Genomic DNA, 24,237 nt, shown 5'->3' on the forward strand with positions numbered 1-24,237 from the left:
CACTATGCAACCCATTTTCTTTTCCTGTAACACTATTTTATGTATATGCCACAAAATTATATAAATGCCTATAAAACTCTCCTCTGAAACTATGAACAATGATGTCATTTTTTAATATAAAAAAAATTTAAGCGAACACCTTTTTGTCTGCTTGACTTTTTTGAGTTTCCTGAAACAAATCCACCAGCTTTCTCATAATAAAATGGTATAGAGTAATCCCCTGTTTTTCGTCGTGGTTACGTTCCAAAACCGGCAGCGATACACCACCTCAAAACTGCTATTTTATATATACAGTACTGTACTGTATTAACATTATACTTAATTTTATGAATAATAGGAAAATAGATATTGCATAATGTTGGTAGAATCAACAGCGAAGTATCATTATTACAAATCATTATAAGAGTTAGAGCTTAAAGGTTCAAATAAAAAAGTGCACATGCAAGATGTTAACCAGGCTTTGTACAATAGGATTGAGTGAGACATGTTACTGTGGCTTGTAACCTTTAAAGTTAAGTAACATAATTATGATTGGATACTGATTTCATACATTTCTATGTCCAATCATTTTGAATATAATTCCTGTTTGGCAATAATTAACAAACTAGTGAAGCAGGGATAAAAAAATAAATTTTTTAATTTTACTTTTACTCTGTTAAAGATCTGTGAAAAGGACGCTAACTGGTCGGCACAGTTTTCTCGACAGTTTGGTGAAACTCCATCTGGTCCTGTTGCGTTCGCTTTTTTTTGGTTTTTTGAAGACCTGATGCACGTCATCATTACTTATCAGATCATTTACAGGAAATACTTAACTCATGAACTCTAAAGGAAATTTAGCAATCGCATTATCTTGAGTGACATATGAAGCATGGCAACTATATTTCTGAGCAACATTTTTCTCAAAACATGTAATAACAAAAACAAAATGCATTAATAGTGGCCTTTTGTAAATTGTTTTAAAACATTTTGTGCAATTCTTGAGATGTAGTTTGGGGTGGGTGAAACCTGGCAACCCTTATCATAAGCTTAACATTCTATCATAAGCTTAACAAACATACTGTTTTAAGGTAAAAGAAAATTCCTTCATGCTCATGCATTTTGTTTCGTCCTGCAGGATCTATCTCTCACATGCATATACCTAGTCTTAATCTTTCTTGCAAATGTAAAAAAAAAACTTTTAGACTATTCACATTTGAAATACTTTTATAAATTTATAACACACCTAAATATTAATGTTTTCATACATTTCAGATTACAGATTCCTGAAATCTTGCAAAAGCACACATTTCTTTTCTCGTTAGCAGCTCCATGTTTTGCAGGAACTGGGGTGTTGATATTGGCTCTAATGGGTCATTTTCCTAAATTAAATGTTATCCTGTGCTTTTCTAATGCAGATTCAAATCTCTAGTGTTTAGGTTCTGCAGAAATAATGCAGTCATGCAAGAACACCAAAACACCAGATTAATTGTAATGCATGCACGATTGTCTGTGAATGTAGTAGTCAAAGCATGGCAAACAAACAGCCTTTCTCGCTCTCTCTTGGCAGAAAGCCAAGGGCTAATACAAAATAGTTTTCTTTCTCAGTGAACCAAGGACCCCAAAAACTCACGTCTACTCTCAGGCTTTATGCAAGATTGACAATGATTGGTGTTAATGGAAATGCAGAAAAATATATCTAAATATATACATTCTATGTCTGTGAAATATATTCAATGAAATATCATTCATGTTAATTGGCTAAAGCATGTAAATAGGAATTATCATCAGAAGGTGGCTTTATTACAATATTAGGGCCAATATCTTTACAATTTGTTCATTAAGAAGTTTTCCGGTCAAGGTTTTTTAGTCAGGTCATCAACATTTTATGATGTCTCATTTTTCAAATGTCTTGTCATTTTATCAGTTAAAAAATAAGCTGTCAACCACAAAAAATAAAATAAATACTGCAGAGCCAATAAAAGGTCCTGACAAACTTGTAGTGTTTTCCAGTATCTCCAACACCTTCCCAAATTGTCTTAAACCACATTTTTTTTGTCTTTTTCAATTGATATTGCTGGCTGCATACAACCACACCCGAAACCACACCTTGCTAACAAGATTGAGGTGATTGCTCTGTTTCCCCAGGCTGCATACCTTTACCTTATAGTCAACTTCCCCGCTGTGTCACCTGAAAAGGTCTTTGTCCGCTAGCAAATTATTATGAGGTGGAGTTGGGGACTATTGCAAGGACTTAAGGTTTACAAGATCTCAGCTGGGGCACCAATTATACAGTTGTTGTTAGCTTTCCTGGGCCTGGAGCAGATTGAGATTGCTACAATTTCAAGAGACTTACATTATCTTTTAAATATACTTTATGTGCTGATCAATAAGACTGTCTGATCTGTGAATTAATACATATAGACGTTAAGCAGTACAGTGGCTTCAGGCAGAGCCCTAAGCACTCAACCATATTTTCCAGCTGCTTTGGATAAATCTACAGCAAGCAGGCATCAAAGAGCTTTCGGGTCCTTTCAAATAGCCTTATCTTCAACACCAGTGTGTAAATTGCTGGCATTACCATTGCAATGGTAACCAGACAATGGTATAAAACAATTTACAAAACAAATAAGATTGCAGCTTCCTAGTTTGCCTGCAACTTTCTGCTTGCCATTAGTTTTTGCTATAGTGTTTGGCCACACCCACATATTATCATTGCAATGACATTTCATATGACACCTTATTCTTATAACTCTATTGAGTTGTAGTGAAATATAGGACAATTTAACTCAAAATGTTGTGTTCTCTTGTAGTCATGTTGCCTGCATTTACGTTTTGATTACAAACAAAAAGAAATAAAAGTAATCATTTTGCATTCTTCATTAGTAAGCACTTTGTCTGGTCACAGTGGTAAATCTGGAGGTTTTTCCATAAACACTAAGTGCAAAGTGAGAATACTCCTCCACTCATCACATGCCATTATTCACAACGAGTTTATTAGAGGGACCACATATGTAGGACGTTTTGGAGTCAAAGTGAGAGAGGCATGATTAAGATTGTTTGGTCATGTGCAGAGGAGGGACGTGGGATATATAGGTTGAAGAATGCTGAGGATAAAGGAGAAGGTTTATGGATGTGGTGAGGGAAGACATGCAGGTGGTTAATTTGAAAGTGGCAGATGTAGAGGAGAGTAGTATGGAGACAGATAATCTGCTATGGTGACTCCAAACCCTTCAAACATTTATATAATATTTACTGATAAATATTAACCTGAATGTGCAATTTATTCTTCACCCACATGATGGTGCTAACACAATGTACTGCTTTAAATCACTGAGGAACACAAGAAAGGAAAACAAGCTATCACTATCGTTTGTCTTCTTTTCTTGTTAGTTCACAATAAGTGAGACAAAAATATTTACAAAATAAAATCAGTTTCAGGTGTTTCTCTCTGTTTGATATTTAATATCTCTATTTGATATCATTCAGCTTTCAACCATTTATTCATACTTTCTTTTTTGGGGAATAAAGAGGAATATTACATGCAGCATAATAGAGGATGGTTTCTATTATCCAGACATCAATATGTTGGGTGGGCAATTTCTCAGGAGTTTTTCCTTTCTGCCCTTGGGGCATGCCTATTGTACAGGCTTTGTCCTGGTTGGTGCCCCTTTAAGGGCCATACCATTATGAGACTTTGTTCTGTGGTTTCAGGTTTAAGTACCCTGGTGTCAATGTGCCTAAAACTGGACTTTTTCACCTAGAAAAACGAAGTCGAAACTAACAGTGTGTTAAACAGGTTATGCAAGGCTGGCTAAATGGGGTTTCTTCATTATAGCATATGCGAAACTGACCAGATATTTAGTGTATGTAAACTGTAGATGACAGAGCAGAGATCTTTAGTTTCTTTTGTTTGGTGCCTTGGAGCAAATTCTTCAGTATGGCAATAAACAAAAACAAGAGCTGTAGAATGCAAATGTTCCTGTAGGTTCTCTAAATCTGCATCAGTTGATCATTCAAAATGCAACTCATTCCATTAATATTTATCCATGTGTTAATTTAATACTTCTTGATATTTAGTTCTAGATATTTTCTTCAAATAAAACAAGCTTACATTTAATGTGATTATACTTATTTGGTTTTGGAACATCCATCACTGTTTTTTCCCATCAATAAGGTAATTTAAAAAAAAAGATGACCAATTGTTTAATAATTTGTTTTGGAGTTTGCTCTAATATGTATTATCTAATATCCATAAACTGTATTCAGGCAATATCCAAAAATTACAACTAGCATGCAATCTGTGGACTAATCTGATTGGCTAGCCACAGCACATTTCTAGCCAATCAGAATCCAAGAAGAGCTCTGGGACTAATGTCCTGCCTTACCTGAGAAACCAGTGTCATATAAACTACACCTGTTTCAAGAGGGTTTAATTCACACAGTTTGTGTCCTCTATAAAGAACGTCGCATTGTAAGTACTTTACTTCCTTCAATATTTTTCTATTACCTTAATGAACAGTTTCTAGTGTATGTGTATTGTGTGTATGTGTGTGTAGTTCCTAAAATGTGCCATATTTGCTTTTTTACCATTTTTACAGTTCTTCATCACTGCCACCATGGCCTCTAGCATCACAACGCATACATACTCTGCAGCCCGCCAGCCATCTTTCTCTAGCTCCTCTTTGCGAGATGGAGGCATTCGGGGCCGCTCTAAAGCCCCTGGTATCTCTTCAGCGAGCACACTCTCACTCTCCCGTTCCTTGTCTGTGGGCAACGGCCTGAACAAACTAAGCAACCTCTCTCTGAATGGCACTAGTGAGAAAGAGACAATGCAGGGTCTCAATGATCGACTGGCCAGTTATCTCAGCAAAGTGCGGTCACTGGAGAAGTCCAATGCTGACCTGGAGCTGAAGATCAAGCAGACCATGCTGGAGAGGATGCCCAAAGGTCATGACATAGAAGGCATGATCGCTCAAGCTCATGCTATTGGACAGGAGGTTTGACCAGGCTTTCACGTACTAGCACTCATGCAATGTTTTTAATACAAATTTATTAGTGCTTATTATGGATTTACATTAACATCTGTTGTGTGTTTGGTATTTAGGTAAGGAAAAAGACACTAGAGAATGCTCGCATTATGCTGGAAATTGACAACGCTAAGTTAGCTGCAGATGACTTTCGGATTAAGTGAGTGCTGCATATAAGTAAAAAATAAAAACATTTGAAAAATTCCCTCATCATATGTATGGATAAAATATGTGTACATTTGTATTTACATTCATACAGATGGGAGACAGAAGTTGCTCTGTGTCAGTCAGTGGAGAGGGACTGTGTTGCTCTTCGCAGGGCTAAACAAGAGCACGACCAGATTAACACAACCCTCAGAGGAGACCTGGACAGTTTAAAAGAAGAGCTGTTTTTCCTGAAGAAGAACCATGAAGAGGTAATGTTATTACCAAATGATGGACAGGTTACTTAGAGTAGAAAATGACAATGAGCGGTAGTCATATAAAGTCTGCAATGTTTATCTACAGTGTAAAATAAATACAAGTCCTTTATTTATATTTGCATTAATCTTAGATTGTACATTGTTATGACAATTCGAGTGGTTTATGTGTAATACATGCAACAGCTGTTGATGTGTATAGTAAACGGAAACACCCAATGTAACCATTGCTGCAAGAGTGACAAATACACACCCACCGCCACTAACACCCACCCGCACACACACACACACACACACACACACACACACACACACACACACACACACACACACACAGTGAGATAAAACTCTGAACCTAAGGGGTGGGGGTGTTTATACAAGTGGGTGTGGTGCCTTCCCAGCTGTACAATTTATCCATATTACAAACACACAATATCCAATGACAGCATTTTACGCAACACATAATTAAATGGATTATACATTACAGGGTTATTCGAAAAGAATGAACCAATTTCATTACACAATATTTTATTAATAAAAAGTAATACAAAACTCCAGCCAAGTCACAAGTATTATACTCACAATCAACTTTTATGTAAATGACTGATTATAAGTAAACCGACTTATTTCATGACAATGCTTGAGAACTGAAGCAATGCGTCATGAAATCGGTTAATTTTTTTTAATAAACCTGTATTATTATATTATGTGCATTATATTTTAGTTTTGCTCAAGTCTATTCCTGAAATCCATGAAGTTGGCACAACCTTGGCATTTTCTCAGCCCAGCTTCATGTATAAGCGTCTCACACAAAGCTTATCTTATAATTCCCATTTATCAAGATTTTAACTAAAACTGTTTGTCGGGCAGAAATAATTCGGTAAAAGCTACTGGTTAAAAAAAGCGATTTAGATTTAGAAATCAATCTGAGAAGAAATTAATAATATGTACCATTGTCAAGGAGCAAGCTGAAATCCCTAAGCCTTAATGAAAACATTCTCGAGACTTGTTAGAGCTTTTAAATTTAGATCATTCGATGTATCTACATTTCCTGCTCCTCAGTTTACATTCTCACAGATGATAAGTAGTAAGCAGCTTGCAGCAATGTTTGTTTGTGAAGATAAAAAACACTCCCATTACCATAATATTGACTGAGTGCTATTTGTTTTCAAATTCTTTAGTTTTGTTCATTGATTTTCCTTATATATTCATACATTTTGCCTGTGTACAGTCCTGTTTTAAAATTAGAGTTGACTGTAAAAGTCAGAGCATCATACACAAGTAAAAAACTACTGACTTTCTATACCCTGTGTAGGACATAAACACACTGAAGGCCCGTTTGGCCAACGAGCAGGTGAATGTAGAGGTGGATGCAGCACAGGGGCCAGACTTAGGAGCTGTCATGGCTGAACTGAGGGCCCAGTATGAAGGCATCGCTCGCAAAAACAAGGAGGATGCCGAAATGTGGTACCTAAAAAAGGTTAGTCTAAATGAATAAACATTAATTCGGGTATTTATTCCTTAATGTTTACAGGTTAAATGGTCATGGTTTTGTATGTATTTCAGCTGGACACAGTGCAGTCGGAGGTAAAGGAGAGTAATGAAGCTCTACGATGTGCTCAAAACGAGTTCAGTGAAAGACGTCGCTTCCTGCAGGGGCTTGAGGTGGAGCTGGACAGCCTGCGTAAACAGGTACTGGAGAAAGAGAACTAGTGTTAAGCAAAACAAGGCCCTAAAAACTTTTGACCCACAAAATATCAGACTGTTTGGGTTTTTCTTTGTTCAGTCAGTAACATTGTGTCAATACCATGTCTACACTTCATTTATCTGCTCAGGAAGGAAGAGACTACCGCATCTGCTGTTTGCCTTGATGTGTACACAAACTGTAATTAACTGTGTTTACCAGTGCATGATGTATTACTTCACAAAGAATGAAATGCTACTGGTTCGAACAGCTTATCCTATATAAAGACCCATAGTACAGTCATGTTTGCGAGTGAATTTCTCCTTGGCCATTTCCTTACATTTCTGTAAAGCTACACCTCGAGGCATCTGCATTTTATGGAAGTGGTATAACTCCAGTCGCCATATTTAATATTAATTGGATATATCTTTGCAACCAATTCCAGGTTAGTGTTCTGGAGGGGAACCTTGGAGAGACAAACAATAAATACACCCTTGAGCTGGAAAACATGCAGGGAACACTGACACAGCTGGAGGATGAACTCTCACAACTTCGCCTGGACATGCAGCGCACCAAAACTGACTATGAACAGCTACTGCGTGTTAAACAAAACCTGGAGCTGGAGATCGCCACCTACAGGAGACTGCTGGAAGGAGAGGAGGTGTAAGTACAGAATAACAGAAATTATTAGATTATACTGAATAAAAATTAAGGTTATGTCAGGAGGGTATGTTGGCAGATAAATGACATTTTTTTGTTGTTTTTTTTCTATGTGTGTTTTAGGGTCAAAGAGACTCCAGCACCTAAAAGTAAGTCAAGCATTATTGCAAAACATTTAAAATTACCTCATCTTTATTATGTTCTTAATCCAGACTACAAAACTAACAGCTTTTTTTTGGTATTTTTAAGAAGTACCTGAGGTCAAGACACGCAAGATTGTAAAGGTGGTCACCCAGACTATGGTCAACGGTAAAGTGGTGGATGAATCAAGTGAGGTGGAACAGTTTGAGGAGCGCAAGTGAACCTCCCTTCAGAAGCATTTACAATCATTACTGCTCCAGTGTAGTAGTGATTCTTTCCCAGGCACATCTGCAATTTAATAAACAGTACTTTGGAAATAAAACACTTGGCATATTAATCACAACTAGCAATTGTTTCTAAAGGTAATTTTTTACATTTGGATTAATAACATTATTTTTGGACTTCTCAACACTAAAGTTGAAATGTGAAGTACAACAACGGATATTGGAGATACTCTGGTTAACTGTGGTACAGGCTGATAGCTACGGAGTAGTCAAGTCAAGTTTATTTCTATTGCGCTTTTCACAACAGACATTGTCTCAAAGCAGCTTTACAGAATTAAACAGTCAAGGTGAACGATGTGTATTTTTCCCTGATGAGCAAGCCATGGCGACTGTGGCAAGGAAAAACTCCCTTAGATGTTATGAGGATAAAGTAAATAAATAAAAATATTTACATATATTTAAATTTGTTGTGGTGTGTCTTATGCCTCCTTTTAAATATGAAATTACCTAATGAGAGACATTTTTTTCTTGTATGCAAAAATAAAATCTATGGCAAAGGATATTCAGATCTTAAAAATCCAGTTGCACCGATCAGCCATAACAGTAAATCCAATGATAGGTGAAGTCAATACATTTTATTATTAGATTTCAATGGCATCTGTCAAGGGGTGGCATATATCAGGCAGTAATTAACATTTAGTTCTCAATTGAAAAAAATGAGTAAGTGACTTAGACAAGGGGCCAAATTGTGATTGCTAGATGCATCTTCGAATTGTCAGGTCTTATTGTGTATTACTGGTATGAAGTGGTTGGGACTTGGACACTTATGGACACTTAAGCATCAGAACTGGACCATATAGCAATGGAAGAAGGCCTGATCTTGTGAATCAGGCATGACCAAACTTATCAACAATTTAAAGCAGGGTCCACGAAGGGAGTGTGTGCCAAATTTGGAGCAGAGGAACTTTGGTAGCCTGCACATAGCCATGACCTCAACCCCAATAAACACCTTTTACAATCAAACTAAAATCAATTCCTGACCTCACTAATGCTCTTGTGCCTGATTATAGCCAATGTATGCCTAAAGCTTATGTGTACTTTTCAACTTTCATACATAAAAATGTCAGGTGTCCACATTAGCAATATAGTGTGCTTTTTATATTTGTAATCCACAATATGGTGGGTCAAACAAACCTAGCAGAAGGCAATAGGATTAAGTTTGTGGGATTAAACAGCTAGGTTATCTGTGGTGTGTGGTTTTAAATTACAGTACTGTGTTGTAATAGATTGAAAAGCAAGCACAGAAACCAGTCTGTGCTTGCCAACAAGCACAGACAACAATGTATAGAAGCCCAGGAGAGAGCTAAACCCTGGCCGCTCTGTCGGACCCCATGAAAAGAATCAGCCTCACTAAAAACATAAACTGGTGTCAGATCTCATTTCTTTGTTCTGGATTGTGTGTGAAACACTCTCCCTGGCCTGTTCCTGCCAAAGTTGTACTGAAAAAGCTTTTTTTTTTTACTTTAATATACAATAGTAACTATTTTTCTAACTTAGACTTCTACAGCCAGCTCTGATTCTACCCTGAAGAGGAAGTGAAATAGGACCAAGATATTGAACATTAGTGTGTTTTTCTGGGTCACAGTATTATTATGATGATCATTTATCACACTCAAGAGTTGTTTAGGCTCACATCTGAAACCACATCCCTCAACTTGCAATATTGACAGAACAAAATCAAGAAAGGTGTGCTCAAATAATGCCCCTATGAGGCCACATGCTATAAAAAGCATATTGTGGTTATATTGCTGCACATTTCATTTGCAATACATTTTCCAATCAAAACCTCTACAAAGCTTCACGCTTAGTACATTTGTACATTTTGCATGCTGTCACATTGCATAAGTCTGGTGGGCATTTTCTAGTTTGTTTATAGACATGATTATGGACATCATGTAAATCTGATGAGGCTGATAACTATTTCATTCATTCATCTTCACTAACTACTTTATCCTGATCAGTCATCATTCATTCAGAGCCAATCCTAGAAACACTGGGCATAAGGCAAGACAATTCAACTGCATGCTTATAGACAGTTTATCAAATTAGAGTACCCTCAGGACACAAAGGGAGAATATTCCCAAATCCACACAGATTGTAACTTGAGCTTGTACTCAGGACATTGGATTTATATGACAGCAAAGGCACCTGCCCCTGTTACCAGTCTGCCTTTTCTGTGCCTGAGGTAAAATGAGTAATTTCACTGTGCTCTTTACTTGCTCTGACATGATTGTGTACAGTATGAATTGTGTTCATTGTTATATCCACTGACCTTATCCCCTCTCACATTTAGACGTGCCTGTTTTGTTTCAAGGGCAGACTTGCTAAGTTGAAATCTCCGTCACCAGGCCAATGACAGCGTTAACATGTAGTGTGTACGCATAAGTCTCCTCCCCCTGCCACTGATTGTGATCTTTTCTGACTTACTTATTGTGTGCACAGTTTTGTGTCTGATCACCAAGAATTTGTTTATGCTATAGGTTTGCATTGGCCAATATTTGTTCTTATGTCAGAATATCATTTAAAAAGGTTGTATATTCAATATTAAAACCTTATTATCATACAATTTATCCACAAATGATGGTGAGCCAAGAGTAGGGGCTGCAAAAACATGCATGGTACCCCATGACCACTTCCAGTCAGGTTCTTCAAACTATTTCTTAAAATATTTGTTGTGTGCATGAAGTATACTGCTAAAAGAGGTCACTGCCATTAGGGAATACTGCTGCCATGAAGACCTGTAACATGGTCTACAACAATGTGGGTGGTATGTGTCAAAGTAACATCCATGACTGCCAAGACCTAACTTGTTGTTTTAAAGACGTGCTAAACCACTCGTGTAGCCATCATAATTTAGCCTTGAGAGTTTTAGAACTCACTGTTCACTTGCTACATTCACCCCTAAAAAGCTGCTACTGCAACACTGCAATGTGATAATCAATGTCATTTACTTCTCCTATCAGTGGTTTTTTTTTTTGCTTTGGCCGATCAGTGTAAATATGAATTTGCTCTTTAGTTATGCTAATACTTGCTAGAAACTGATTGCTCTAAAGGGGTGTTATGGTGAAACAGTGGGTAGCATTTCCAATTCACAGCTCCAGGGTATCTGGTTTGAACCTGACCTTGGGAATACTGTCTGTGCTGAGTTTCTACTGTGTCTTTTTCCAGTGCCTGTGTTGAGATTCCTCCCCAAATCATGATAATAGGAACTTGAAAGTGTTACAATGAGTCAAAACATACTGTAAAAATAGCCCAAACGCTTCTTAGGGCAAAGAAATGAAATGTTCTTAAATGACGAGCCAGTCACATGACCTCAACCCAAGTGAACATGCTTTTGACTGACTGGAGACAAAACTGAAGGCAGAAAGAATCAGAAGGTGGCTGTAGCAAAGGATCTCAAGTGAGGAAAACCAGCATGTGGTGATAACGATGGACTTCAGGCACTCGTTGACTTGCAAAAAATTTTCATCCAGGTATTACAAACAATTCTTCTATGTATGTTAAGTTTCTACAGTTAAACTAACATAGTAAGTTGGTTGACTTGCAAAAGATTTCCTTCCAGGTATATTTAAGCCTGTGGAGTGAGTGTGAAATAAATGCACTTCGTAAACAGCTGACACATTATTAATAAATTAAACTGAATGTCTACACTTAATCACATGTTAATTGCTTTGTTTTGAATTCTATGGATATACAGAGGAATGTTTACAGACTTGTAACACTGTCTAAATACTTCAGGACCTGTGGCTAATGATTCCACCTGGCTCATATAATTAAATGATCGTATACTGCCACCTTGTGCAAAATATGCGGATAAATTTTCTGAGGGAAAAATATCGGTATAATAAAAAAAATGGAATATCAAACTTATGTAAAATAAATATTGTTGTTGAAAGTAGCAATTTATTGAATTGAAGTCTTAGGCTTTTTTGTTGTTTTATAAAACACATTTCTTCAAATAAATGTACCGCTTCCGCCCCGTGGCCCCGCCCACTTCCGTCTTCACATGTCTGCGCCGTTAGGTACTTCCTAAATGTATGTACTACGATTCTAAGTAGTACGTCAACATAGTACGGGACCTGTTGGGGGCGCGCTGCCATAACCGCACTATGTAGTATGTTAGTATGCGGTTTCTGGAGAGATAGCCGTGGTTTCAGGTAGTAATCCGGCCCGTGACGGTTAGCTCGCTTTACTTTATTTCTTTAATATGGTGTCATGTCATATCGCTGTATTTTTTAATCATGTTAGAGCTGTTTTGTAAAATGTTAAGGCATTTACGATGGTCTTTATGTTATCGGTACAGTACAGATCATTGTGTACACAGGTTGCCAGATAGCTATCTGGCTAACATATAGCTAGGCTGGTTTTGTTGTTGTGTAGCTGATAAAGTGCTGTGGTCTTCCCTCTTAATTGCAATAGTGATACAATGGGTAGTGGTTGTTGCTATTTGATCATCAAAGGCATTGTTTTAGGTTTAATATAAATATAATTAACTTGTATTTGTTGTTTAATATTGGATGTTCATCAGTCCTGCGGTCCTCAACCCCCTTTTTTGTGCACCACGAACCGTATTATTATAATACATATTATATGGTTTAATTATTAATTTTAACTATTACACATTATGAAAAATGTAATGCACCATAATGCATAATAAATGCAAGCTTAATTAATTGATGCATAAAACCTGCGACTGAAACAAGTGCAGGAAATTGGCATAGCCGGAAGTTAATTAGTGGTGGACGAACTACACAAACCATGTAATTGAGTAAAGCTACACTCTGTAAAATATGACTCCAGTAAAAGTGCTTTCTTTACACTTTCACTTGAATACAAGCACAAAAGTATTTGCATTCAAATGTACTTAAGTATCCAAAGCACTATGATTTATAATGGCTATAATGTTCTATAATAAGACTCTTTCTTAATCAACTGTTTATGTGAAAACACTCTGTGACTCTCAGCACACTGATCTATTTATAGAACGATATTAATAAATGAAACACTGATTGATTTCTATTCAAATTATCATTAACCCAAAATCTTCTTTTTAACTACTTCAGAAAGAATCACTCAAACAAGGCCACAGGTGTTGGGACGAGTTCGAGTCTGGAGTTTCCTCCATCATTGATTTCTCTCTAAATGTTCAGCTTGTGGTTGAACTGACGCTCAACTGTATGTCGGTGATAAGTAGATACACCAAGTGCCAATCAAAACAAGTTCAAAAAGGAGCGAGCGCTCGACCCTGATTGGTGGATTGCTGTGTGATTGACCAAGTTTTGATCCACTATCACTATCCGCTATCTATCTCTTTAAAGTAAAATAAAACACCTTGGAAAATTTTTTATTCTTTCTGGTAACACATGATCCACTGTCTGGTATCAGTCTGAGGCCCTTGTATTTGGGGATCCCCCCTGATTTAATTGATGCCCAACATTGAAAATGTAACATGGAGGTAATTGTTTTTGTAAGAACATCATCTCATCATATTTACTTTAACATCAGACTGGTGTCTTTTGTAAGTTTAGGTATATTATAAATATATAGAAAGTTTTGCACCTTGATTTAATCCTTAATATGTATTTCTTGCCAAAAGTGACAGAGAAATGAGGTCTGAAATGAAACTATATATCATGCAGTCATATTGTAACTTTTTTGACAGTATTTTGACACAACACAGAAACATCTAAATTAAACAATAGTGTAATTTTGGCAATTGGGGAAGGAAATGTCCAAGAAAGTCTGTTGCGCCATACAGTCACAAGTGAATCCTTTTAGCAGTCTATGACAAATTATTTTAAAAAAAAAGTGTGTGGTGTGGGTGGGGGGTAAACATTACAGGTGAAATTGTGTGTTTGTAAAAATAAAGCATAATATTGCAGTCACTTTGAACAACTTGGTAGTATATATTGCCTCAAACAAGTAATAATATTTGTATAAATGATGCAAGAGGACAAACACAGTACAGTTCTTTTAACAAATGTAAAGTAACTGATTGTTTTGCTAATAGACATTGTGTTTTTTAGGTAGCACAGCCAGCCATGGCACAGGATGGTGTTATTTTGCAATTCAGTTTCGCCACCTTCGGTGACTCCATGCTCCAGAAGATGGATGTGCTTCGAAAGGACAGACGTTTCTGCGACGTCATCGTGCACATCAACGACATTGAGATTCCTGGTCACAAAGTTGTGTTTGCGGCCGGCTCTCCTTTCCTTCGAGACCAGTTTTTCCTTCAGGACTCTCATGAAGTCGAGATATCGACGCTGCAGGACGCAGAAGTCGGACGGAGACTTCTTTTATCTTGTTATACAGGGACACTCGAGTTCCCAGAGTTGGAACTTGTCCACTATCTGACTGTAGCCAGTTTCTTACAGATGGGCCACATTGTGGAGCAATGCACCCAAGCCCTGAATAAGTTCATCAAGCCTCAGAAAGTTGAGGACTCCCATCATTCTCATCAGACGTCCACTAGTAACACACAGCAACAAGAGCCACCACATATTCAAACAGTGTTTGATGACGACGAAGAGGTGGAAAACGTGATCGAAGACGATAATGACGACGATGTAATCATCGAACCAAGATCGCCTACTATGTTTCAGAGGAAATGTCAGGGAGAGGAGAGCCCTATCAATATCATTAAAGTGGAATCAGTGGATGATCGAATGCAGATGTCTCAAAATTTGCAAAGTGGTCCTGCTCGGTCCCCTGCACTGTGTTCCCCAGAGCCCCAGCACTCGCTCATTAACTCGACTGTAGAGACGCGTCCTGCTGAGATGACTCCTAATGCCACTCTCGACTATGCACTTTCCTCTCCTGGTCCCAGTGGTTTGGGGAAGGAGAATGTGTGGAGCTGCTCTCGAAATACAGACAAATCCATGCAGTGGTACCACCAGTGCCCGAAATGCGCTCGCGTCTTCCGCCAGTTGGAGAACTATGCCAACCATTTGAAGATGCACAAGCTGTTTATGTGCCTCCTCTGTGGCAAGACGTTCACGCAGAAAGGGAATCTGCACCGGCACATGCGTGTCCATGCCGGAATTAAGCCGTTTCAGTGCAAAATATGCGGCAAGACATTCACGCAAAAGTGCTCGCTACTTGACCACTTGAACCTGCACAGCGGAGACAAACCGCACCGCTGCAACTACTGTGAAATGGTGTTCGCTCACAAACCTGTCCTGCGCAAACATTTGAAGCAGATCCATGGCAAGAACAGTTTTGACAATGCCAACGAAGGTAGCATGCTCGAAGGGTTTTGAACCTACTTCGGCTACTAAAGACTCGTGTTAACACGTTAATGGATTAGAAATCCTGTATATAAGGCAAGACCCTGTATGCACACTAATTGTTAATACGTACCCATCATATGAACACCGTTATTTGTGTTATTGTATAGTTGATCATTGTACTGTTTTCAACAGCTGCTGTTTTTTGTAATCGTTTTAAATGAATGGTACACAAAGTTGGGTCCTTAACCCTTGACTGCTCAGTTTGTATCCTTTCTCACCTCCCTAATCAAACGTCACTTTGTTGAAACGCATCAGCTCTTCTGTTCACGGTAGATGCCGGCTATCGTTAAGTGGTTTTAGTGGGATCTCCGCAAAATACGCATGAAACCTCGGTTACGATTCTTGTCGTGTCCTCCACTGTCTTTTCCAACAGTGTAAATTCACTACAGGGGTCCCAAAAGTCTTGTTCAAGATCTTATAGAAGTAGTATGCCTTATAGACCTAGACTTGTATGGTTTTTGAGAGTCACATGCACATTCCTTTTGTTTATATAAAGATTGATTAGGTAATTTAACAGTATGCATTAAATGGACGTTGACCAAACAAATATATAAATGTACAGAAATTTTATTTTCATTGAAAAAAACAAAAACTTTTACCATGAATAACACCCTCTTGTGATCTGTAAACCATGTAATGCCTCTTTGACAACTTGCCAAATTGGTTTTATTCACTAGTTGGATATTTCTTTCTGACCCTGCAATCCAGCCCAGAGCAGTTCAATATTGTTTAGGTGTAGTGACTGAACAGGTCATTCCATGATAGATAAAACACTGATGCTCCAGGTAATTGTTGTCTTGTATGTTGAAGTTGGTTCCATTTACCTGCATTCCAGATGGATTTGAATGATGTTGAAGTATGTGATGGTTGTCATGTTGGTTATAAATGTTCCTTTCACCTGAAATGTGGGTATACACTCCCTGCTACAAAACAACTATAAACCATTACACTTCTACCTCCATGTTTGACTATGGGTGGGAGGCAGTCTGCTAACATCATCCCGCCTATTTTCTGTCTTACATAAGTTCCTCTATTAGAGACAGAAATTAACAAATGTATTACCTTTTACCTACTTTGTTGCATACAAACAAAAGGAACATGCATGTGACTCAAATGTTTATTTCTTTTTTGGATACGACTTTTGGGACACCATGTGGAATAAGTTTCTAAATCTACCTGTGAGGTTACTGGCAAACTTGTGATTCATTAAATAATAGTGTCTTAATTATAAATGAGTTTATTCACTTCATTTTGAATTATTTGGAATAAGGATTTTAAAAGTGTCTCAAGCAATATTACAAGAACTTTTGGATCTTTGTAACCACGCTTTAATTTTTTCCAAAATTGTATTTACATTTGCTAATGCCATTTTTAAGGTGATGTAGCTTTATCTTGGGCACATGGCATGGCGTCCACCGTCCACTGGAAGATTCACACCTGTAATAAAGGTAGCAGCATCTGAGGCCAGGAAAGCAATTGCCTGAGCAACTTCCTCCACCTCACCTGGTCTGCCAAGTGCATGCGTGACTTTACACTTTTCAAGGAACTATGGAAACAAGAAAGGAAAAAGAAAACACGCACAATAATAGTTAAATATTGGTCATCAAGTTTGAAATGTTAGATGATATAATACTAAAAGATTCACATCAGACCTGTTTATATTGTTCTTCATCAAGACCTGCACGCTTGTGGACCTCTGTTATGATCACACCAGGCCTGTGCAAGACGTCAACAGTGAAGATGATTATATTACAGCGTTGCAGGTCATGTTTGCCCACTATTCAAGTTAGAGGATCAACAAACTTACCCAACAGAATTGACTCGTACTTGCTTTGGTGCAAGCTCTGGGATATAAATTGAGAATACATCACATTTGCACATGCTACACCATTATCTTAACATTCTAGAAAGATGAACAAATAAAGACTTCCTTACCAAGAGCAACACAGCGTGTAAACTGGTCGATGGCAGACTTGGACATGCAGTATGCGAGCACACCAGGAAACTGCAGGACGATAAGTAACAAAAATTTTGCTCACTATAGAAGCGATTATAGAAACCAAAAACTTTACACGTTTACAAGTTTATACAATTCAATAAAGCAGCTCATTTCCTGCAGAAAATCACGAACTCACTGATCGTTGGCCATTTACACTGGAAACGTTTACAATGCAGCCCTTGGTTTGAATCAAGTGAGGCACACACAATTGTGTAAGGTGATAAACCGACCTGAAACCCAAACACAGGTTTTACGGTTTTGAACGACCAAAAAAAAAAAAAAAAAAAAACCTATATGCCAAGCAGACTGTCAATGTCAAAGGAAGAAAAATGAAACCTAAATCAGTTCTTACCTGACATTAACATTCATCATTTTATCATACTGTGCCAAGTCGGTGGTCTCTATGGTGCCCATAGCAAGGATTCCTGCACTGTTAATAAGAACATCCAGGTGCCCAAAGTGAGCAATGGTCTCCGTGACAGTTTTCTTTACTGTGTCCTCATCAGTCAAATCTCCTGGTACCAAGAGTGGCTGAGAGAACAAACAAACATGTACACATATAGACTGCATACTTAATAATTATTATATGACTTTGTATTTATTACTTATTAATTGAACTCATGTAATTGTAATCATTCTACTCTGTTGAATCTTGATTACTGCCAAAGCACAAAGATGGCATGGTCAGAATTTAAAACCGTGCCTTGTGTCAACTATGCACACTGGTGGGGGTGCTGTAATGATGCGAGGAATGCTTTTACCTCACACACTATGAGCCTATTAATTCCAAACAATCATGGCTTGAATGCAAAAAAAGAGTATTACTGCTTACCATGTGCATCCCTTCGTGGCCACAATTAAGCCATTTTCTTATGTCTACATCTAACAATGTACCATGTCACCAAGTTATCTTAAACTATTCTGTACATAATTTATTCCGTGTTCTTTGGTGGCCTTTCCAGTCACCATATCTGTATTAAATAGAACACCGGATGCATATGTCAGGTAGGTAGGTGGGAAGGTGGGTGGGTAGGTGGGCAGGCAGGTAGGTAGCTTTGGGCTAGGTAGGTCGGTAGGTAGGTAAGCGGGCATGTAGGTAGGTTTGGGCTAGCTAGGCAGGTAGGTTTGGGCTAGGTAGGTAGGTGAGTGGATGGCTAGGTAGGTAGGTGGGCAGGCAGACAGGTCTGTAGGTTTGGGCTAGGTAGGTCGGTAAGTAGGTAAGCGGGCATGTAGGTAGGTGGGTGGGCAGACAGGTATGTAGGTTTGGGCTAGGTAGATTGGTGGGCGGGCAGACAGGTAGGTAGGTTTGGGCTAGGTAGGTAGGTGAGTGGACAGGTAGGTAGGTTTGGGCTAGGTAGGTAGGTGAGTGGAAGGGTAGGTAGGTAGGTTTGGGCTAGGTAGGTAGGTGGGTGGCCGGGTGGGTAGTTAGGTAGGTTTGGGCTAGGTAGGTAGGTGGGTGGCCGGGTGGGTAGTTAGGTAGGTTTGGGCTAGGTAGGTAGGTAGGTAGGTGAGTGAGTGGAAGGGTAGGTAGGTAGGTTTGGGCTAGGTAGGTAGGTTTGGGCTAGGTAGGTAGGTGTGTGGACGGGTGGGTAGTTAGGTAGGTTTGGGCTAGGTAGGCATTAAAAGATGATTATGAGAGCACTGTAGTCTTTTTATAAATACATAGGGCTTTTTTCCCCTATAAGTGTTAAATTGTGACTGTAGTGTTCACCGTTTTGCCCCCGCACTCCTCACACTCTTTGGCCACCTTGCTGAGGTTGTCCATGTCACGGCCATTGAGCGCGAGCTGAGCCCCGAGTCTGGCGAAGAGCAGAGCAGTTCCAGCTCCGATACCTGAACTCGCTCCGGTGATCAGCGCCACTTTATCCTTCATCGACCAAACCTGGCCGAATACAGCGCCGTGAGCCCCATCACTTCACATAACCACATCAATGTGCACCTGAATTAGGAATCATCTGTAAACTGCACACTTACTTTAACCGATTCCGACGCTGCCATCGTTGTAGAGCGCGTTCACGTGTTTCTCATGTGAACAGACACCGTTCAAGTTCCTCTGGAACGTAACCTATACGAGTGGGCGTGGTCACGGCTCACACTTACCAGCCGAACACATTTATACATGGAATATTACACTTAAATAAAAAATAAAAAACTATGATAGTTTTCCTATATATATACAAATATACCTACTGAAACAAAATTTAAATCAATTATTTAATAAATTGCAATTTTTCCGGGTCGAAATGAACCAGGAAATGTTAAAAATAAAAGTCCCCAAAGCTGGCTAAAAGTGTGGTAAAAGTCATGCTAATGTAAAACGAACTCTAAAACTGCAATGAACAACAAAATCATGTCTAAACAAATCATTCATGTTTTGAAAAAAAATACATTAATGGGAACCAGTGCACTGAAAACCCAGGGTCATTTTATAAGGTTAATGTTGAGGCTTCTGTTAGAGATGATGTACAGGGGCAGTGCAGCTGTGGCTACAGTGAAAGGAGACTTGTTGAACTGTGTTCATTGGGTTTCTGTTTGCACTCTGTTGTACTATGTATTTGTAGCTTATTGATCATTTCTATAGCTGTGACATCATAATGATGGTATTATAAGGTGAATTGGTTCAAGTAGGACACCACTGAAATGCTTGGTATGAAATGCATGGCCTGCCACACAAGTCGCAGTCTGATTTTTTACAGCAACAGAGTTTATGCTATAACAAGTTTATAATGCTGACTCTGCCAGACTTACAGCAGATTTCGTCGACCCCAGGAAAGACAATGTGACGGCTGAAAATTGATTGACTAGAAACTCCAATGTAAACAGACACTCAGATGTGCAAGGAGCAGCAAGAGAAACACTAGAGAATGAAGAAAATGGACTATTAGGAATTATTTAATAGACCTTCATGGACAAAAATATATTAACATGTAAGTCAGTAAAAGGGTTTAGGACAGCAGACAGTCTACCACTGATGGGAACAGTGAAGACAGTAAAGTCAGTCATACTAGATGACACACGTGCTCCTGGGATCATCTCCAAGTCTGTCTTTACATATGAGAGCAAAAAGGCCTTGTGGTCCTATAACATGAAATAAACTCTCTAGGGAGTTTTTCCTTGCCGCAGTCACCCCAGACTGCTAATCAGGGATAAATACAGTGCAACCTAAATACTCGTGGGGTTACGTTCTATGACCCCTAGCGAGTACCAAAAAATGGCGAGGTTTTGACTCTCCTTTTGATGGGCAAAAGGGGAATTGTACATGTACTGTACTCTCAACAAAAATTGTGAATTACTTGTCATATATGTTTTATTTACTACTTTAAATGAATAATACAATAATTAAATAGTTTTTCAAACATTTTTATGTAATTTATAAGTACAAACTCTGTTTTGAAATGTTACTCCGAACTTTCGAGCCACTCGCGGCTTCAGATTTTTCACGAGTTACTCTCAGTCCGGGTCCAAATAAATAGTTACAAACTATCGAGGTTCCACTGTACACATAACTCACTTTAATTCTTAAGTTGGGTAAAGCTGCTTTGAGACAATGTCCATTGTGTAAAGTGCTTTAGAAATAAACTTTAATTAGCTTTAAAATTTGTTGGGGCTTTTCTTTGTATTAAATACATGTGGGGTCAACCATCCAACCAACCTTTTAACTACTATTAAAAGCCACTCTCAGGTCAAAATGACCCAAACATAACACAGGAAGAATGAGAGAAAAGATGTCCAAAAAAGTAAAATGTCCAAAAAATGTGTATAAATGTGTAATTAATATATATATATATATATATATATATATATATTCAAAAGACATTTATTTGTACATAATAGAGCTGAAAAATTGGACAAAACTCTACACAATGTTTATTTTTAATTAGGATAAACATTTTTTTATGGAAAAAAAAATTATTCTCGTATGTGATAAGAACATATACAGAAAAAGAAAAAATATTAAAAAATACACAACTGAATCAAAATACAGTCTGTTCTATACAACCATTAAACCCTACCATCATCACAGATCATTACGATCCACAGAACGTTACAGAGCAAACGGGTTTGCGTGAATGGTCACATCCTTGATGCGGGTGTCATTCAAAGGCCGAAACGTCTTTTCATGGACGGGAAGTTTCTCCAACTCATCCAGAGTTTCCAAACCATCTATAATTCTAAAGAAATCAAAGCGAAGGTAATTAGTGATCTGATACAATGCAGAGTACCAGATTCAACAAATGATGACTTACTTTCCAAATACTGTATATTTCATGTCCAGATGAGGCTGCTTGGCGTAGGTGAAATAGAACTGCGATGCGTTGGTATTAGGGCCGTTATTTGCCATCGCCACCACGCCCCTGACATTGTGCTGTTTAAAAACAAGAAACAAGACACTTTCAACAAATGTCTTCTTTAAAGACAGAGAAAGCTATTTTGTGTTAGTCAACGTACTTTTAAATGTTCGCTAAATTCATCTTCAAATTTTCTTCCCCAGATACTTGTTCCTCCTTTTCCTGTTCCTGTAATAAGATAGAAGCAAAAAACTTGTAAGAAATCATTGCTTGGGGGTATGTAATATCAGCACATACAGTATATAGGGAAAAAAAAAAAAAAATATATATATATATATATATATATATATATGGTTTAAAAAGTAATTCTGAATGATTATATAATAATTATAACAATAATGCGATCTTTAACAGTGCAAAATCTCTTGACTAAATTATGAGCAAACGTTAAAATTTTTAAATTTCATCAACAAACTGGTCACATTTTTTTTTTTTTACATTTTCCCGACATTACCCACAATGCATTTAAACAATAGGCTGAGAGCAGCTAAGGCTGGATTTCACCTCCACCTAAAGACACCAATGCAGCAGTACTTTAGTCCGTATGTCTGTTTCCCTCATCTGTACCTGTTGCAATAGGAATCTTACAGCTGCATTGCATCAATTGCATTTACTTTGGATGTACAAGGTGTGAGGAAAAAATTATGGATTCTGGAGCCAACAGCAAAATCTGATCAGTGTCCTTTTTGTCTGAGACTGGTGATTTTTTTTTTATACTATCAATGCGGCACACAACCTCTAATCTCTTACAGGAAAAACTGGAAAAAAATGATTTTTAAAAATACAGCATCAACCAACAAATTACCACCAGGTATTTGAAAATTATGTGATATTTACCACTCGGGTCTCCTGTCTGGACCATAAACCCTTTGATGTTTCGATTAAAGGTGCATCCATTGTAGAAACCACTGGCACACAGGGCTAGAAAATTCTGTGAAATGATCAAGTTATAGTGGTGAGTTTTTCACAAAATATTTAAGCACACTAGCGAACAACTTAGAGATGCATTTGGTACGATCACCACACAGGTTCACAATGCATTGTGTAACAATGTTGTCAGTTGTGTGAAACATGAACAATGTACGAAATGTGGAGTGTATAAAACATCGACTGTTGTGTATAAAACATCGACTGTTGTGTATGAAACGTGGACTTTTGTGTATGAAACATGGACTGTTGTGTATGAAACATGGACTGTTGTGTATGAAACATGGACTGTTGTGTATAAAACATGGACTGTTGTGTATGAAACATGAACAGTTGTGTATGAAACATGGACTGTTGTGTATGAAACATGGACTGTTGTGTATAAAACATGGACTGTTGTGTATGAAACATGGACAGTTGTGTATGAAACATGGACTGTTGTATAAAATGAACTTGTGCTCACCTCACAGCTTTTTGGAGTCCGCTCACAGAACAGCTCAATTTTGAGATCCCCGAGATCTGTATGCAAAGTAACAGACTAAAAAAAACAATCAGTTTTTAGTAAAATATTCAGTATATATTTACAATAATAGTGTATTGAAGCAGGAAGACAGTACACTACATTACACTACACTCGTGTACATAAACGTGCAATGTGTATTTAAACGTTTAAACTATAAAACTAACCCAGATATTACGTACTGTTTAATAAGATTATTCGATATACTGTAATTCCCAATAATGAAAAACATTCTCACCATTGTAAACAGATTTATATTAAAAGTTTCACTCCACTTTGGTGGACGTCCCGGTGTCGGCACCTCATTAAAAACATTCCGGAAAAACACGAACAACAAACTATAGTTCCGCGTCTTGTATGTGTCTGCCTCTATTTGCTGCCACCTAGTGGTTGCGTATGTTATAAAAACACAATGGGAAATTGGAGGCCTAGAGCTAAATACACTGTCTACTCAATGCACAGTGGTGGAAGAAGTACGATGTACTGTACTTAATTTAAAGTAGAGCGACACAAGGTCTAATATTACTCGAGTAAAAGTGCTCCCTTCAAACTTCTAATTAAGTAAAAGTACAAAAGTATTTGCCTTTAAATGTACTTCTTCTTCTTCTGGATTCTCCCATTAGGGGTCGCCACAGCGGATCATCTGTCTCCACACACCCCTGTCCTCTACATCTGCCTCTGTCACACAAACTACCTGCATGTCTTCCCTCACCACATCCATGAACCTCCTCCTTGGTCTTCCTCTTTTCCTCCTTCCTGGTGGCTCCATCCTCAGCATTCTCCTACTGATATACCCCATGTCCCTCCTCTGCACATGTCCAAACCATCCCAATTTTGCCTCCCTCACCTTGTCTCCAAAACGTCCTACATGCGCTGTCTCTCTAATAAACTCATTTCTAATCTTGTCCATCCTCGTCACTCCCAAACGAAAACCTCAACATCTTCAACTCTGCTACCTC

The 24,237-nt window shown here is 38.1% G+C and overlaps 4 protein-coding genes and 1 long non-coding RNA gene across 10 annotated transcripts; 3 read left to right on the forward strand and 2 right to left on the reverse strand.

The window, feature by feature from the left end:
- The first annotated feature begins 4,373 nt into the window (after positions 1-4,373).
- On the forward strand, positions 4,374-8,232 carry krt1-c5 (keratin, type 1, gene c5). Of its 2 annotated transcripts, none has more exons than XM_083526703.1 (9): positions 4,374-4,450; positions 4,578-4,976; positions 5,084-5,166; positions 5,266-5,422; positions 6,741-6,905; positions 6,992-7,117; positions 7,555-7,772; positions 7,893-7,918; positions 8,022-8,232. In XM_083526703.1, the coding sequence occupies exons 2-9, from the start codon at positions 4,596-4,598 to the stop codon at positions 8,129-8,131; spliced, it is 1,266 nt and encodes a 421-aa protein (XP_083382829.1). In that variant the 5' UTR covers positions 4,374-4,450; positions 4,578-4,595; the 3' UTR covers positions 8,132-8,232. The 2 variants fall into 2 exon arrangements, with proteins under 2 accessions (XP_083382829.1, XP_083382830.1); XM_083526704.1 differs by having other exon boundaries at positions 4,416-4,450; positions 8,019-8,232.
- A 3,972-nt stretch (positions 8,233-12,204) lies between these two features.
- On the forward strand, positions 12,205-16,715 carry zbtb26 (zinc finger and BTB domain containing 26). Of its 4 annotated transcripts, none has more exons than XM_083527701.1 (3): positions 12,228-12,372; positions 13,258-13,649; positions 14,221-16,715. In XM_083527701.1, exons 2-3 carry the CDS (start codon positions 13,644-13,646, stop codon positions 15,451-15,453), a joined length of 1,239 nt encoding a protein of 412 aa, XP_083383827.1. In that variant the 5' UTR covers positions 12,228-12,372; positions 13,258-13,643; the 3' UTR covers positions 15,454-16,715. The 4 variants fall into 4 exon arrangements, with proteins under 4 accessions (XP_083383830.1, XP_083383829.1, XP_083383827.1 ...); XM_083527702.1 differs by having other exon boundaries at positions 12,249-12,351; XM_083527704.1 differs by lacking the exon at positions 13,258-13,649 and having other exon boundaries at positions 12,205-12,351.
- Positions 16,716-16,788: 73 nt separating this feature from the next.
- Positions 16,789-19,609, reverse strand: LOC310718726 (3-oxoacyl-[acyl-carrier-protein] reductase FabG). The gene is made up of 8 exons (XM_083527708.1): positions 19,457-19,609; positions 19,194-19,364; positions 17,835-18,013; positions 17,619-17,712; positions 17,419-17,488; positions 17,291-17,327; positions 17,136-17,199; positions 16,789-17,029 (listed from the first exon to the last, which is right to left on the reverse strand). The coding sequence occupies exons 1-8, from the start codon at positions 19,478-19,480 to the stop codon at positions 16,871-16,873; spliced, it is 798 nt and encodes a 265-aa protein (XP_083383834.1). The 5' UTR covers positions 19,481-19,609; the 3' UTR covers positions 16,789-16,870.
- LOC310718731 lies at positions 18,020-19,183 on the forward strand. 2 transcript variants are annotated; one of them, XR_014531252.1, is made up of 4 exons: positions 18,020-18,515; positions 18,559-18,620; positions 18,716-18,958; positions 19,014-19,183. It is a non-coding gene; the product is annotated as an uncharacterized lncRNA (long non-coding RNA). The 2 variants fall into 2 exon arrangements; XR_014531251.1 differs by having other exon boundaries at positions 18,716-19,183.
- A 1,730-nt stretch (positions 19,610-21,339) lies between the features above and the next one.
- ppil3 (peptidylprolyl isomerase (cyclophilin)-like 3) lies at positions 21,340-23,604 on the reverse strand. Its single transcript, XM_083526741.1, has 6 exons — positions 23,517-23,604; positions 23,222-23,296; positions 22,669-22,762; positions 21,932-21,999; positions 21,730-21,848; positions 21,340-21,654 (listed from the first exon to the last, which is right to left on the reverse strand). Exons 1-6 carry the CDS (start codon positions 23,517-23,519, stop codon positions 21,528-21,530), a joined length of 486 nt encoding a protein of 161 aa, XP_083382867.1. The 5' UTR covers positions 23,520-23,604; the 3' UTR covers positions 21,340-21,527.
- Positions 23,605-24,237: the final 633 nt, after the last annotated feature.

The sequence above is a fragment of the Silurus aristotelis genome (assembly GCF_946808225.1).
Source record: "Silurus aristotelis genome assembly, chromosome: 23".
Classification (NCBI taxonomy): Eukaryota; Metazoa; Chordata; class Actinopteri; order Siluriformes; family Siluridae; genus Silurus; species Silurus aristotelis.